Source organism: Gossypium arboreum, chromosome 1 (assembly GCF_025698485.1).
Source record: "Gossypium arboreum isolate Shixiya-1 chromosome 1, ASM2569848v2, whole genome shotgun sequence".
NCBI classification, from domain to species: domain Eukaryota; kingdom Viridiplantae; phylum Streptophyta; class Magnoliopsida; order Malvales; family Malvaceae; genus Gossypium; species Gossypium arboreum.
In genome coordinates, this window is record NC_069070.1 from 123,380,017 (window position 1) to 123,394,201 (window position 14,185).

The window sequence follows — 14,185 nt, forward strand, 5'->3', positions numbered from 1 at the left end:
ATTTTCATGTGATAATCATCATTCAATCATACATATTAATAAACATGTATATCATCAGCTATTTTCTTAGCTAATCACTAGCAAGTATTTACACATCATTCATTATTCATATTATACCAAAAGTAGCTAAGTTTCTATACATGCCATACCCAAAACAAAACGTCTAGTTATACCGAGTTATTTCTTGATAGTGTGATCAGCCTCCGACATTTCCTTCAATCCCCGAGTGACTAGATAAGTACTATAAGAAGAAGAAAATAAAGAGATTAAGCACTAGGCTTAGTAAGCTTACAAGCAAATAAATCATAACATTCAACATAATGAATAATTATGCATAATATCATCTAACATCATAAATTTCTTTACTTCTCAATTTCTATCTTCTTCTTTATTCCCTTACCTTCTTTCTTACGACCTTTCCTTTTCATAAGTATAATCTACTTTTCCTTTGCTGTTAATTCACTGTAATTTAACTCGTATCCTTACCCGTTGAACCACTCGGAATACTAAGGATACTAGGGTCGCTCTCTGTCTATCAATATCTCGCCAATGCCATGTCTTTGACATGGACTTACATGAATTATTCTGTCTCCAATGCCATATATAATATGGACTTACATGGCTCAATCTCGTCTCCAAAGCCATATTTCTAATATGGACTTACATGGCTCATTTCATTACGTCTCATCAACCCTAATATCCTAACATTCCTAGGGTTCAACTGGGGCTTTCTAACACTTTTCTCCTGTCACTTCACCTTAAATTCGACTTTAAATATTTTCATAACATAATATATAAATGCTGAAATTGACAATAATAATGTAAAATAAAAGAATATTGCATTTATTTATTGTAAACTTACCTCGATACAAAATGTGACTAAACTTTACAATTTAGTCCTTTACTTTTCTTTTCCCGATCTACTCTCGAATTTCGCTCTTCTTGATCTATAATAGCAAATTTAGCTTATTTAATATCAACATTTATCAAAACAACCCTTTACTCAAACTTTGGAAAAATTACATTTTGCCCTAAACTTTCACATATTTGCACTTTTGCCCCAAGGCTCGTAAATTAAACTTCATCCTATTTTCTTATGTTTATGACATGCTGATCATTTTTCCTTCTATGGCAACATCAAATTCACACACTAACATGTACTTATGACTATTAGGTATTTTTACCGATTAAGCCTTTTACTCGTTTTCACTTAAAACCAAGTAGCACAAGTTGTCTAACATAATTTAAAACCTCATATTCCATCATAAAACATCAAAATACACAAATTTCACCTATGGGTATTTTTCCAAATTTGATTCCTAACTTAAATTATTGCTAGCATAAGCTTTATCGAGCTAGGGACTTCAAAACGTAAAGATCATTAAAAGCAGGCTTGGAATCACTTACTATGAAGCTTGAAAGTTGAAGAAACCCCAGCTATGGAGAGAGGTAAGGTTCTGCTGGTAACTTGAAGAAGATGATACAATTTTATCATCTGTTTTACCTTTTTATTAATGTTAATAACCAAATGACCAAAATGCCCTCCTTACTAAACTTTCAAAAATTCCTTCCATGTCCTAATTTTGTCCATGAACTTAAAATTGGTCAAATTACCATTTAAGATCTCCTAATTAATATTCCAAAATAATTTCATACTAAAACTTCTAGAATACAAGTTTTGCAAATTATTCGATTTAGTCCCTAACCTCAATTTAAGCACTTTATGCATAGAATTTTATCACGAAATTTTCACACAATCATGTAATCATACCATGAACCTCAAAATAATAATAAAATATTTTTTATTTTATTTTTATTTTTATTTTACCCTGAATTTGTGGTTTCGCAACCACTGTTCCGTTTAGGCCCTATTTCGGAATGTTACATTATGTCACTAGTGTGGCGCAGCTTAAGTAAGTGATCATAGTACCTTAACGATTGACAGGTCGTGACATATATTTTTTATTTGATCCACAAAAAAATTCGACATAAAATTGAATTTGATATTTAATACATAATTTAAATACACAATTAAAAATTAAAAATTTAGAATTTTGTTACGATTCAAACCACTATTAATTACATCAAATATATTTGGAGTAACAGTGTTTTTATAAATGGGTTATTCATGATTTTGACACTTCTCAATCAGTCAAGGTATAAAATCAAAATTACAGAATATATATCACTATTTTAATCGGTTAGATATCCCTGCCACATTTAATGTTTTTTTCTTTCATTTCATTATCAAAATAAAAGATATGTCCGATTGAAAGCCTAACCATACATCTATATTATTAAACGCAAAGGTTGTAGAGTTAAGTTTAAAAGGGTTTACAGTGTTCTTAATTTCGCTTTACTACTAGGATATTTTGAAAAGTATGATTTGGAGGGTAAAATATATTAAGAGTTCTCCTTTTTACTTTTTTTTTTTTAGTACTAATGGTTTTTCTCTCTCTTGTTGATTAAATTGTGCACTTGCACTTAAGTTTGCAAGTAGTACTTTTCTTTCTAAAATGAGTTTCAAAAACTATTATTATATTCACTATCTTCATAACTTCTCCCCCATTACTCACTATAAGTAACATAAACTTGATTTCATTCACTTTACCCATTATTCTTAAAACATTCTTGTGAATTAACCTATATCTCTCCCACATCCTATCAAATATGCCACTTGTTTCATTTGAGGGGACTTTTGAATCGTATGGCAAACTTGAGTGCTTTAAAAATTCTCTTTATAACTTTCTTTCTACAATCATGATAACTACCGTAGCTCTCATCTTTTTCAGCCCCTAATTGTTTCCATCACCACTACCTGCTACTACACTTGTTTGTTAGAATGTGGAGATAAAAATAAGTTTATGAGAAATTAACAAAGGCTTCAAGGCGTGTAATAATGCCGTTATCTTTAAGGTTCTATTCGCCGCTACCTATATTTTGGTGTGCAAAAGAGATATTAGTAAATAAAACTCGAGGATACAATGAAGTACAATAATTGTCTACGTTTTGCAGTAATAGAAATAGTCCATTGAGCATTGAGCAGAATATGGGAAGGATAATCAATTTTTATAAAGGATTTTTACAGTAATTCTTTATATAGCAATCTAGAAATATAAAAGATGGTGGAAAAATAGAAAAAAAAATTGTTTCAATGCTTTTGGGTGTTTCGTACCAATGAAATTCTACTCCTATTTATAGGAGATCTCATGTCTCTTCATAGGAATAAAATTACCTAAATGGATGGTCATATATTTAGCAATGAATATAATTATTCAACTAGATAGTATGTGTTAATAATCAAGTAACGTAATTATTGAATTTAGGAAACATAACTAATCACTATAAATAATGACAACATTTGATTAATAACTAAGTGACATAACTTTTAATTATTTATAGTATCTTATTTATAATTATTAGAACACTATAAATATTTTAAAATGTTCCAACATTAACTGTTTTCCAGAGTTTGATCCAATCTTCCATTATATGTAATGTTTCCTCCATTAACCAAAAGAATCCTTTACAATATGGAACATCATTGCTGTGTATTTGTCATACATGCTAGAATCGTTTTGTCCAAAAAATTTTGGATTAGTTCTTACATTATTTTGAGGATTTTAAATAGCAGTTGAGAAGATTAGGTAATGTTGAATATCAATCAAACACACATTATGTGTATAGAAATTTATTGTTTGAAGATTTGAAGATTTGAAGCATATTTAAAAAAAAAGTAATTTAGTTAATGTATAAAAATAATAAGTTGAGTTTAAATTCTACCCTACACTTTAAATAATGTCCCCAACTGCATAACAATCACGAATTTCTTTATGCATACCTATTTTACTTTTTTAATCAAACGTGCATTTCACACGCAATTTCAACTTGTTCTTTTTCTAATCAAACATAAATTAAAAAAAAAACCCAAAACAAAAAAGGAAGTCCGGAACTGGCAACGTAATAATAATATTGGTATATATAGAGAAGCTATCAAACAGTTGGGACTTGAAACCGTAAAATAAATACTTTGTCGGGAAAAAGCTGAAAAAAAATGAATGTTTCGCTTGCCCTTTGTCATAACTCATAGTGATGTAATTGCTCCACTCTCATTAAAAAAAAAAACGTAGTGAAATTTATCAAATGGTTTAAGATCTTAAAAAAATATACATAAATAGGAAGATTGAGTTAACAGACGGGAAATATAGGTCCAATATGTAATATGTTTGTTATATTATAATGGTACTTTAATAAAATATATAAAATGTTAGGTGTAGTATGAATGAAAAGAGAAAGGAGGGACAGTTCTTGCCCCCAACAGTGTTGTTAAGTTAGGTTTTAAATAATTAGTTTAAAGATGAGGGAGGAAGAGAAGCTCAGCCTCCGTCTCCGTCTGCACATATTCCAACCAATGAAGAAATTCTGAATGATGTCGGCCAAGGGAAGGATAGCATGCAGCGAAGAGCATGTGGCCCTTTACCCTACATTATCTACTAATATACGACATTACATTTATAGTTGCTGAAAAACACACAAGTAATTAAGATGCCATTGCCTTCAAGTGCCAACTATATAGCTGCCTTTGACCACACCACTTCATGTTCCTTCCATCTCTATACTACGTTGCTTGCTTTGCCTCTTGGAGAATGATACATTTGCAGGTGATCCGCAAAAACAACGTCCGCACCTTTCAACTAGCAGCTATATATTAATTAAATGGAAAACGAAGAAGATTCAAAAACATGGTATATCGACGTCGAAACTAACCACCATTCACAAATATAAAATTAAATGCTATATAAAGACTGCATGCGCAAGTGGAGCAGAACTGGCCCTTCCCTACTGTCCATACCCTGGCCTGCTGAAAGTCACTGAAAATAATGCCTAATGGTGGTGGATCCCCAGCCACTCTGTAATTTATAATTATAATGAGATGCTTGGAGGTGAATGGGGAGATTCATAAGATGATAAACAGCTAATGCTTCCAATCCACCGATTAGTCTACCCTAATTTAAAATACAATATCATTCTCCCATGTAAGTTTTTCAGATACCCATCTATGAGCGATATAAAATCTGCACCAAGTTTTCGCTTATTTGATCTGCACCGTCCATTGTGATTGTTGCACTTAATCATATCCCTACAAACTTAGGAATTACTCAATTAATGCTCACGTAATTATATCTAATCGCCTTGCATGGCATATCAACTAACTTCATTCAATTTGCTAAATGTCAACATTAATTGCACTGGCTTGTAACATAAAATTAGAAATTGAGAGTCGGACAATTTCAAACCCAACAACAAACAGTGTATTTGGATGCAATGCTAATCCTTTTTACGTTGTCGATCGACATCCAACTTTCACTTTTGCAGTGAAGACATTGAGTTATTGTCTTGTCATACAAGTCTCTAATTTCAATACCAGCCGCCGACACAAGTACTGTAGACAAGAGGAGCTGCTTGTTGTTTACTATATACTACTCCATTGCTTCCTGCCTATTTCATCACCTCAAGCAACTTCAGCTTAGAATTATTGGATAATAACGACTGTTCAAATGAAGATATAGCGGATGGATGCGTCTGTGAAATGTCAATGTTTTAGACGGGGGCCGGGACATGAATTAGAAAGCAAGCCCAACAACTGAAACCTCAATCTTCATTTGTTTCGGGGCTTTAAACTTAGGCAAAAAATCATGGGTGGTCTTTGATCGAAAATAGCCAGATCTGTACGTACCTCTTCGTTTGATTTGGGTGTTACAACGGTCACCCAAATAAAGTCCAATGTGCTGATCAACCTTTTTCCAAAATCATACACCTAAAAGTTTAAATTATTCATAACCATCGAAAGCTTTACTATTGGCCATGGAATTTTTTATAAAGGCAACAGTGTTGAGGCTTGACTATATGAAAAGCGCATGGCCCTACTTTTCACTATCTTAAGAGTCCTCCTATCCTCCGTTGATTTTCAGATGAGGAAAGCCATCCAATCCCTACACTATCCGCAACCCTTAGCTAATTTGGTTGGGAAAAAAGAAATAAATATATATTTTTTATTTTAATCCTTGTGAGAAGGCAACATTTTAAAGATAAATTTTAATCATGGATTATTATTTAAAATAAAATAAAATTTAAAATTCATCCATGATTCTTAAACTCTATCTAAAATATTCTCTCTATATATTTTTAATATTTTCCATGTATATTATATTATCTATATTTAAAGTTCATAATTATCCTTCAACAATATCATTTCTAAAATACGAATTTATAAACAAACCATTTACTTTTATTATCTTAACCTAGTTAAATTTGGGGTTTTACAATTAATTTTAATTGTAATTTTGAGCAGACATGGCATATAGGAGTAAAGTAGACATCTTTTATTCCACTAACTGGTTTTGTTTCTCATTCTAACATTATTTGGCAGCTAGATCTGTGCTTGTGTTCACACCAAGATCCCCTCCAAAAAAAAAAAATATGGAAGCTCTACTCTCTGAATTCACCTTCCTCTCAGATCAAGCATTACAAGACAAGAACTTTGATCCATCCACCATAGAAGACCTAATGAAGCTGTTTGAGATTGAATCATACAAGGCATGGGCAGCTATGGAGCTTGAACAAGAAGAGGAAGTGAAAGAAGCTGAAACAAGCATGCAGCAAGCTGAGGGTTATCTTGACTCAGTCATGGAAGCTGCGATGGATGAGTTTAGGCGGTTGGAGGAGGAAATGGAACGCATGGCAAAGGCTGAACTGAAGGACCTGGAAGACACAGCAGACAAGGCTAGAAAAATGGGAAACCTGATGGAAAAAGCTGCCGCTATCGCCTCCAAAAAGTACGTTGAGGCTGCACTTAATTCTGCTACTGCTTCTATGAAATCTGCTTGGAAAGGACTTTCTTCTAAAAAGGTTCATCCTTCATGAAATGAAGCTCTTGTTGTATCTTACATATAATATAATTGAAATACCCCTTGTTCTGGGTTTTCTTTCTTTCATGTCACTGTATGTTTTTCATAAAAAGTAATTAAAATCCATGAACTGGATCTGGATTTCTCCAGGAATAAGAAAACTGGCAGGCAACATGAGGCTTAGAAAGCTATTTCCTTCATTGTTTTTTGACTTGAATTACTTGATGAACTAGGCTAATGTCACTCACAGATTCTTCCAATGTCTTAATTAAAAGCAGCAAAAAGGGGGTTTGGATACAGTACTGTATCTATATTCCCCTGTGCTTAATTACTACTACATACTGTTTCTTCAGTATTCAGATTAGATCTTTTGAATTGATTATATCCTAATGGTTGTTACTCTATGATTATGGAATGCTTTTGCAGAACCAGTAATCCTCCATTGAAATCCAAACACTAACCCAATGTCCGATTAAGAGTTGATTGAACCCATTCTCATATCCTTTAAGCAACACAATTGAGGATACTTTTTTTTTGGCTTTTCCAACTATTTGGATGCTTTTATTTTGCTCATTAATTAAATGATAGTTTGCAGGGATTACTTCCATTTCTTCATTAATTAAACGATAGTTTTCAGGGATTACTTCCATTTCTTCCTAAACTTTATGCTTTATACGCACACCCCCTATACACACTATACAGCTGAAAGAAAATATATGTATAGAAATAAATTAATGGTCTTTTTTTGAAGAAATTGTTGGATAATTTGCTGTCATGTAATCAATTGTGTTAAGAATGGATGAAGCTAAGGGATCTAATAATCATGCATGAAAGTATTTATGTAATATGCATGTATGTACTAGATACACATTAATTATTAGATGCATATATTAAAACTAATAATCACACACAACAACTATATATATAAAGGTTGTAAGAGATGAAGCCATTACAAGAAAGTACAAATGTAAGAGAGAAAAAAATTATGACATGAGAAAAGTATCCATTCCATGTTTAGTGTTTCTTCCTTTCACCAACTCTAGAATCCTCTCCAACTAAGAAGTATCAATAGCTAGAGGTCCTTACAACGTGAGTGTGAGTGAAAATAAAATTAATCATGACTTCTACAAGCACAATCTCCAATAATGTTCAAATTCCTATCATCGACGGCGAAAATTATGATTTTTGAACAGTCAAAATAGAGGCATTATTCACTTCCTTGAATGTCTTGGAATAGTCAAGGAGGGCTATCACGATCCAGAAGATGAAGAACAACTTGAAGAATTAAAGAATGAGAAGATTACAAATGTCAGAGTTCTTAGGATGATCTAAAGAGGAGTAACGGATGTCATATTTCTCACAATTATGAAAGAAAAAAGAAAACTAAAGAAGCATGAAATATTCTACAACAATAATTCAAAGGAGACATAAAAATGAGAGCAGTTAAACTTCAATATCTCAAAATCTCAATGAAAAAATGAAAGAGCATGAAAGCATAAATAAGTATCATAATAGATTGTCCAAGTTGGTGAATCAAATGAAGGCACATGAAGACATTATTGATGATAGTAGAGTTGTTGATAAAAATCTAATCAGCTTGACAAAAAATTGATCCTATGGTGGTAGTTAATGAAGAAACTAGGGATTTGTCAATCATGACTATTTAAGGGTTGATAGGTACGGTTTACTAAGATCCTATGAGCAAAGATTGTTACGTCATTTAGATAAATCTCTTGAGAGCATGTTTCAATCTAAGCTTACTATTGAATTCAAGAATGGTGAGAAATCTTTAATATAAAACAAAGGCGAACCTTCTAGAGGTGGTAGATTTGGAAGAGGTTGAGACAAAGGAAGAAATTCACGTGGACGAGGTAGAAACAATAATAATGGTGGACGAGACAATGATAGTGGATCCAGTAAATGATGTGGAATTTATAAAAAAAAAAATAGCCATGAAGAGAAGGATTATTGGAATAGAGGCAAACCACAATGCTACTATTGCAAGAAGTTCGGACATGTGCAAAAAGACCGTTTGTCTTAGTAATCAACAGCAACATTTACCGAAGAAGGAAAGAATGATAAGAATCTGTTCTTTGCTTGCCATAAGGCATTTGAAGAGCAAAAGAACATATGGTATTTGGAAAGTGGTTGTAGCAACAATATGACAAGAGATAAAGAAGTTTTTCTCGACATAAACTCCACATTTCGCTCAAAAGTCAAATTGGACAATGGTAAATATGTTGAAGTTCAAGGCAAAGACAACATTGGGGTCGAAACGAGGCAATGAAGCAAGGTAATCCATAATACACTTTATGTGCCAGCATTAGATGAAAATTTGTTGAGCATTGGGCAACTTTTGGAGCATGATTATTCTCTATCCTTTGAGAATCAAGAGTGCAAAATCCTTGTTTCAAAAGGAAAAATTGTTGTTATAATCAAAATGACCAATAATAAAAGCTTTCACTTATTTTTTTTCAATACCAGAAAAGTATCAACTTGATAGTCAAAGAAGAAAATGACTCTTGTTTGTGGCACAAGAGACTTGGGCACTTGAACTACAAAGGTCTCAAGTTACTTGCTCAAAAGAATACTGTGCACGGGCTGCCAACAGTTAAAGAAAAATCAGGTGTTTGAAGGTTATATGCTTAGCAAACAACACCATCAACCACTTCCAAAGGAAGGAGCAAGGAGAGGCAAAGAAGTGCTAGAATTGGCTTACACTGATGTGTGTGGTCCTAAGAAAACTTTTTCTCATGCTCAAAATAGGTGTTTATTCATTGATGATTTAGGTAGTATGATATGGGTGCATTTTATGAGACAAAATTTAAAGTATTCTCAAGATTTTAAAAGTATTAGAGAGAGATAAAGTTAAACATCTCCATGAGACATAAAATCGACAATAGATTGTATTCAATTCTTGGACTAAACTTCCTAGGACTTTGGTCATTTGATTGATATACTTAGGCCACCTATGTTAGGAAATTATTGATGTCATGTTCAAGTCAAGAAAAAAAAGCGAAAAAAAAGTTTTTCAAGATTTTTCATTCTATCAAAATTTCACATTATATTATTTTCTCTATTCAAGATTAAGTTTCTATATATTTTAAAATAAAAAATTTAAAATAATTATTCAAGTAATAGTTTAAAAATATTAATTTTGAGAGAAATTTAAATGAAAATATTATATTAATTTAAATTACAACACTTAGTTGAATTTATGTCAACTTAATTTTTTTATCATCATCACGAAGGTGACATTAGTTCAAATGAGCAAAATACGAATGGTGTTAAATACTATTTTTTGTTTAGTGGGTTTTAGAGGTATGTTAAGGAATATTTAAATAAAAATTAAATTTTTAACTTTTCTTAGAAATAGAATTAAAGTGGTAAAATTTGTAAATTTGAGAGTTAAATTATTGAATTTAGAATTCAAACTAAAATGATAAATTTTGTAAATATAAATGACAAAATTTATTGAATTTTAAATTAAAAATTAAATTAATAGAATATGTAATTATTAATGGGAGAGTAACTAAAATATTTAATTTGAAAAATTAAAAGAAAAATTGAGTGACCAAAAGACATGATTAAGTAATTATTTTTGTAGTTAAACCAAAAACATTTAACGATACAAATTAAAAAAAATTAAATTAAGCCTATTCTTAATCCCTAAATTCCTAAAATGAAAACACGCTTAGTCGGTCCCTCACCCTCCTCCTAGACAGATCACCCTTCACTGTCGGTTCATCTTATCTCTGACCTCAACCGGCGCCGTTCAGGCAGAACTCACTCTCTCCACTCGATTCACAGCCGGCAGCCTCTACAACCCACCCCTCACAGCCTCTTTCCGTCGCTCAACTCAGCCCTTGCAATCGGTAGTCAGTCGCGCAACTCGCAAGCAGTGCAATCGGTAGTCAGTCGCGCAGCTCGCAAGCAGTGCGATCGGTAGTCAATTGCGCAGCTCGCAAGCAGCAAGCTCGTCGCCTCCGTCTCACACCCTGAGGTTTCTGCAAATTTATTAATCGGTTCATTTGAAATCTGTTGATTGTTTAAATTTCATAATACAGATCGTTGAATATATTCTGCTGGAAAAATGCACCCTCCTCTTACTTTACACAGGCATCCAATGTGTGCTGAAGTAAGTACGAACTTGGTGTTGAATCTAATATTTTTAGCTGTTGGATTGGAAGGAAAGTTTGGTTCTTGTTAAATTAATCATATGACTTTATCTTTTGGCAGATCATCGAGGAGTTCCAAAAGTGTCATTTAGAGCATCCAATAGCTAAATTCTTCGGTGAATGTACAGAATTAAAGATAAAGCTCGATCGCTGTTTCCGACAGGAAGTGAGTTATTCTCAGCTCTAGGTGGAATTCAGTTTCTAATATCATTGCCGTGACTCTGTTTGAAACACGATGTTTTTATTTGGCAGAAAGCTTTGAAGAGGAAGGCCAATTTTGAACAGAGTAAGAAACTGAAAGAAAGACTTCAGGCGTTAAGGAAGGAAACTGCTGAAAGCGATTCATGAATCTGTTTTACGATGCTGTGGTTGGTTGGGCCACAGTTATTTGCTTGGTGCTACAAAAAATTGTTTAATTGTTTCCGTTGCCTACTTGAGAATGATATATGATGAACAAAGATTGTGGTTCCTTCTTGATTTTACATAAAGAAACTTTGATTATATACCTATGTACTTGGACTGCTGAAAATCTTAAATAACAATTCCCTTAACTTTATTTTTCCGCATCGAGCTCAATTATCATAACCTGAAGTTTTTTAAATGTTTGACCTCTAATGGTGATCCTCTTAGATGACAATAAAAACCTTTAAGGTAGTCGCCGTTGTGTTTAAACTGAAATCTTTGCTAATATTAAGTTTTCTCTAAATACTTCCCTTACTAGTCTCCTCTCATCTAGGTTCACACCTCAAAAGCTAGAACCACTTGTTTTCTGCACGAGGTAATGGGCGATCAAGCAAATGGAGGACGACTAGGTTGCCAAAACAATGATTTTTATCATTAGTGATAGAAGAAAGGGTTTATTAATGAAACAAAAAAGAGGAAGAAATATGACCAAATCTTGCTAGTTTTCTGTATATAAAACTCTGATCCTGCTAGTTTGATGTGAGTGTCCCAAGCAATAGGGCTTTGTTTAACAGTGATGGAATCAATGTGTTTGAATTAGCTTTATCTAGTATTTAACAGCAAGTTTTCCTCAGTAGCTACAGTCTTCTTATCTGCAAATTCTCTTAAAAATCAAAATAATTTAATAGCAAAACCGAAAAAGTATAACTAAGAAAAGCTTGAAGTTCGATCCCAATAGCAGAGCTAGTTCTGTGTTTCTAAGTACTAAATACAAGTATGAACTCCATTAATTCAAGCTTTTTCCTTTTTCTGTCAATTTATGTTTGCTTCTGATTCTTAAAGTCCTTAACATAGGTGCTATATTCTTCTTTGTACTTGAGGCTGCTGTGATATGTTGTAAGGCTTTTTCTGCTGTTGAAATCTTTGATAAAGTGCCTCATTTTCTTCTCAGAATCAAAAACTGAATCCAGATGTTCATGAAAAAGGCATTTGATTGCTTCTGGCATGGTTTGATCCTTTATTACACTGTTTCAATAGTCCCCCTGGTTCTTTTATTGCTTAAGGCTTGCGGACTACCCAAGAAAAGATGAGTGTGTAAACATCGATAAAACACGGTCAGAAACAAACATAATTGAATGAAAACCAATATTATGGATTATTTTGAATAAATTTCATAGAAAAACATACAGAAACTGGTTTTTAGTTAGTCAGTTGCTGCTCTAAGATTATATGTGAAGTAATGGTTACCAGAAAGCAGAAAATGAAGAATCTTCATGTCTTTTACACATTAGTATGAAAAGGGATTGGATCATACCATTAATAGAGTTTGGAAGACCATGACTGATGCTTAAAATGAAGTGCATGGAAAAAAAGTGTATGTTATATCAATTCTAAGATTTGAACTTTTGGTACTAAAGAGAGGAAAAAGGAAAATGAATTTGAACTGGGTATTGGGTGGAGCGAAGGACTGAAGGATTTAAAGAAAAGTTTATGGGAGCAAAAACCAACTTATCCTATAACATAAGTCAATTGGAGAGCAAAAGATGGGATGTTCCCAAATCTTACCCAACTCTACTTGATCAATCAATTCAATTTTACTTGAAGAGCCACTCCAATTAGAACAATGGACTCTGCCATCCATTCCCCAACCGGTTTATTAATTTCAATTAAGATTGTTTTGACTGATTTTGCTATGCGACTGTACACCGTGCAATGGATAAGGGGATCATAAGAAGCAGTGTTAGTATCCTTTAACTGGATTGGAAGCGTGCACTGTTTCATATTGTTGTACTAAGTTTTGAATTTTGGAAGGAAAGATACAAATGCATTGTTGATGAAATACAAGGAAATGCATGTTTTGAGTTTCAAATGGACCAATCTCTCTTACCTTGATGATTTGTTGGTATTATCAAGCCAACTCTGTCTGAAGAAAGAAATGCCACCTTCAACAACCCCTCATCTCTTTTCACCCCCAGACTTTGTGATTCAACTACATACTCAATTTTACCATTACCAAATGTCATAATTTAAGATTTCATAATTTAAGATTTAAGATAAGTTTTGCGAGCAATTATATTATACCAATGCAAATGAATACATCCTAATGCCTCGAGGGAAAAACTTATTTATTATATATGTATTACAATAGTTAGACATAAAATAAAGAATAATTAGTAAAATTTTAAAATAAAAATTAAAAATATGAGTAATAATTCTTGTAAAATATAACACCTCTTCAAAAGAAGCAAGAATATTTCCTTCTCTTTGCTACAAATATATAAGTCATGAGAGTGACTAAATTTTATCAATTAAATTAATTTATTGTTAACGCATAATTATACTACAAAACAAAAATAAGGATTATCTAACCCATAGCCCCTGGTTTTGCCCAACACAAAGTTCACTGTGCTTTTGTAAGTTATAAGGTTTTTATGTGCACCATTAATTTATATAAATAGAATTAGTTATATAGGAGCCTTCTTACTTTGTTGTTCAATGACTGTAATGTTTCTACAGGATGGTAATTGTTGACTTCCCCTTTCTAAACAAACGAAAAAAATTGATATCTAATATAAAATCAACTGTTTATAAAATTAATAAAACTCTTAACAAAGTTAAGGTAGATGTTTTATTTTATTTAGTATTTCTTCTAGATGTATTTTGCATTGTTTTTTCTTCTATTTTATGGTAATTTCA

The 14,185-nt window shown here is 32.4% G+C and overlaps 2 protein-coding genes across 2 annotated transcripts; both read left to right on the top strand.

Annotated features, from left to right (window-relative positions):
• Positions 1-6,143: 6,143 nt before the first annotated feature.
• LOC108481974 (uncharacterized) lies at positions 6,144-7,069 on the top strand. The gene has a single exon (XM_017785075.2). It carries the CDS (start codon positions 6,481-6,483, stop codon positions 6,922-6,924), a length of 444 nt encoding a protein of 147 aa, XP_017640564.1. The 5' UTR covers positions 6,144-6,480; the 3' UTR covers positions 6,925-7,069.
• Positions 7,070-10,529: 3,460 nt separating this feature from the next.
• LOC108482120 (uncharacterized) lies at positions 10,530-11,642 on the top strand. The gene is made up of 3 exons (XM_017785227.2): positions 10,530-11,046; positions 11,148-11,252; positions 11,339-11,642. The coding sequence occupies exons 1-3, from the start codon at positions 11,002-11,004 to the stop codon at positions 11,432-11,434; spliced, it is 246 nt and encodes an 81-aa protein (XP_017640716.1). The 5' UTR covers positions 10,530-11,001; the 3' UTR covers positions 11,435-11,642.
• The last annotated feature ends 2,543 nt before the right edge of the window (positions 11,643-14,185 follow it).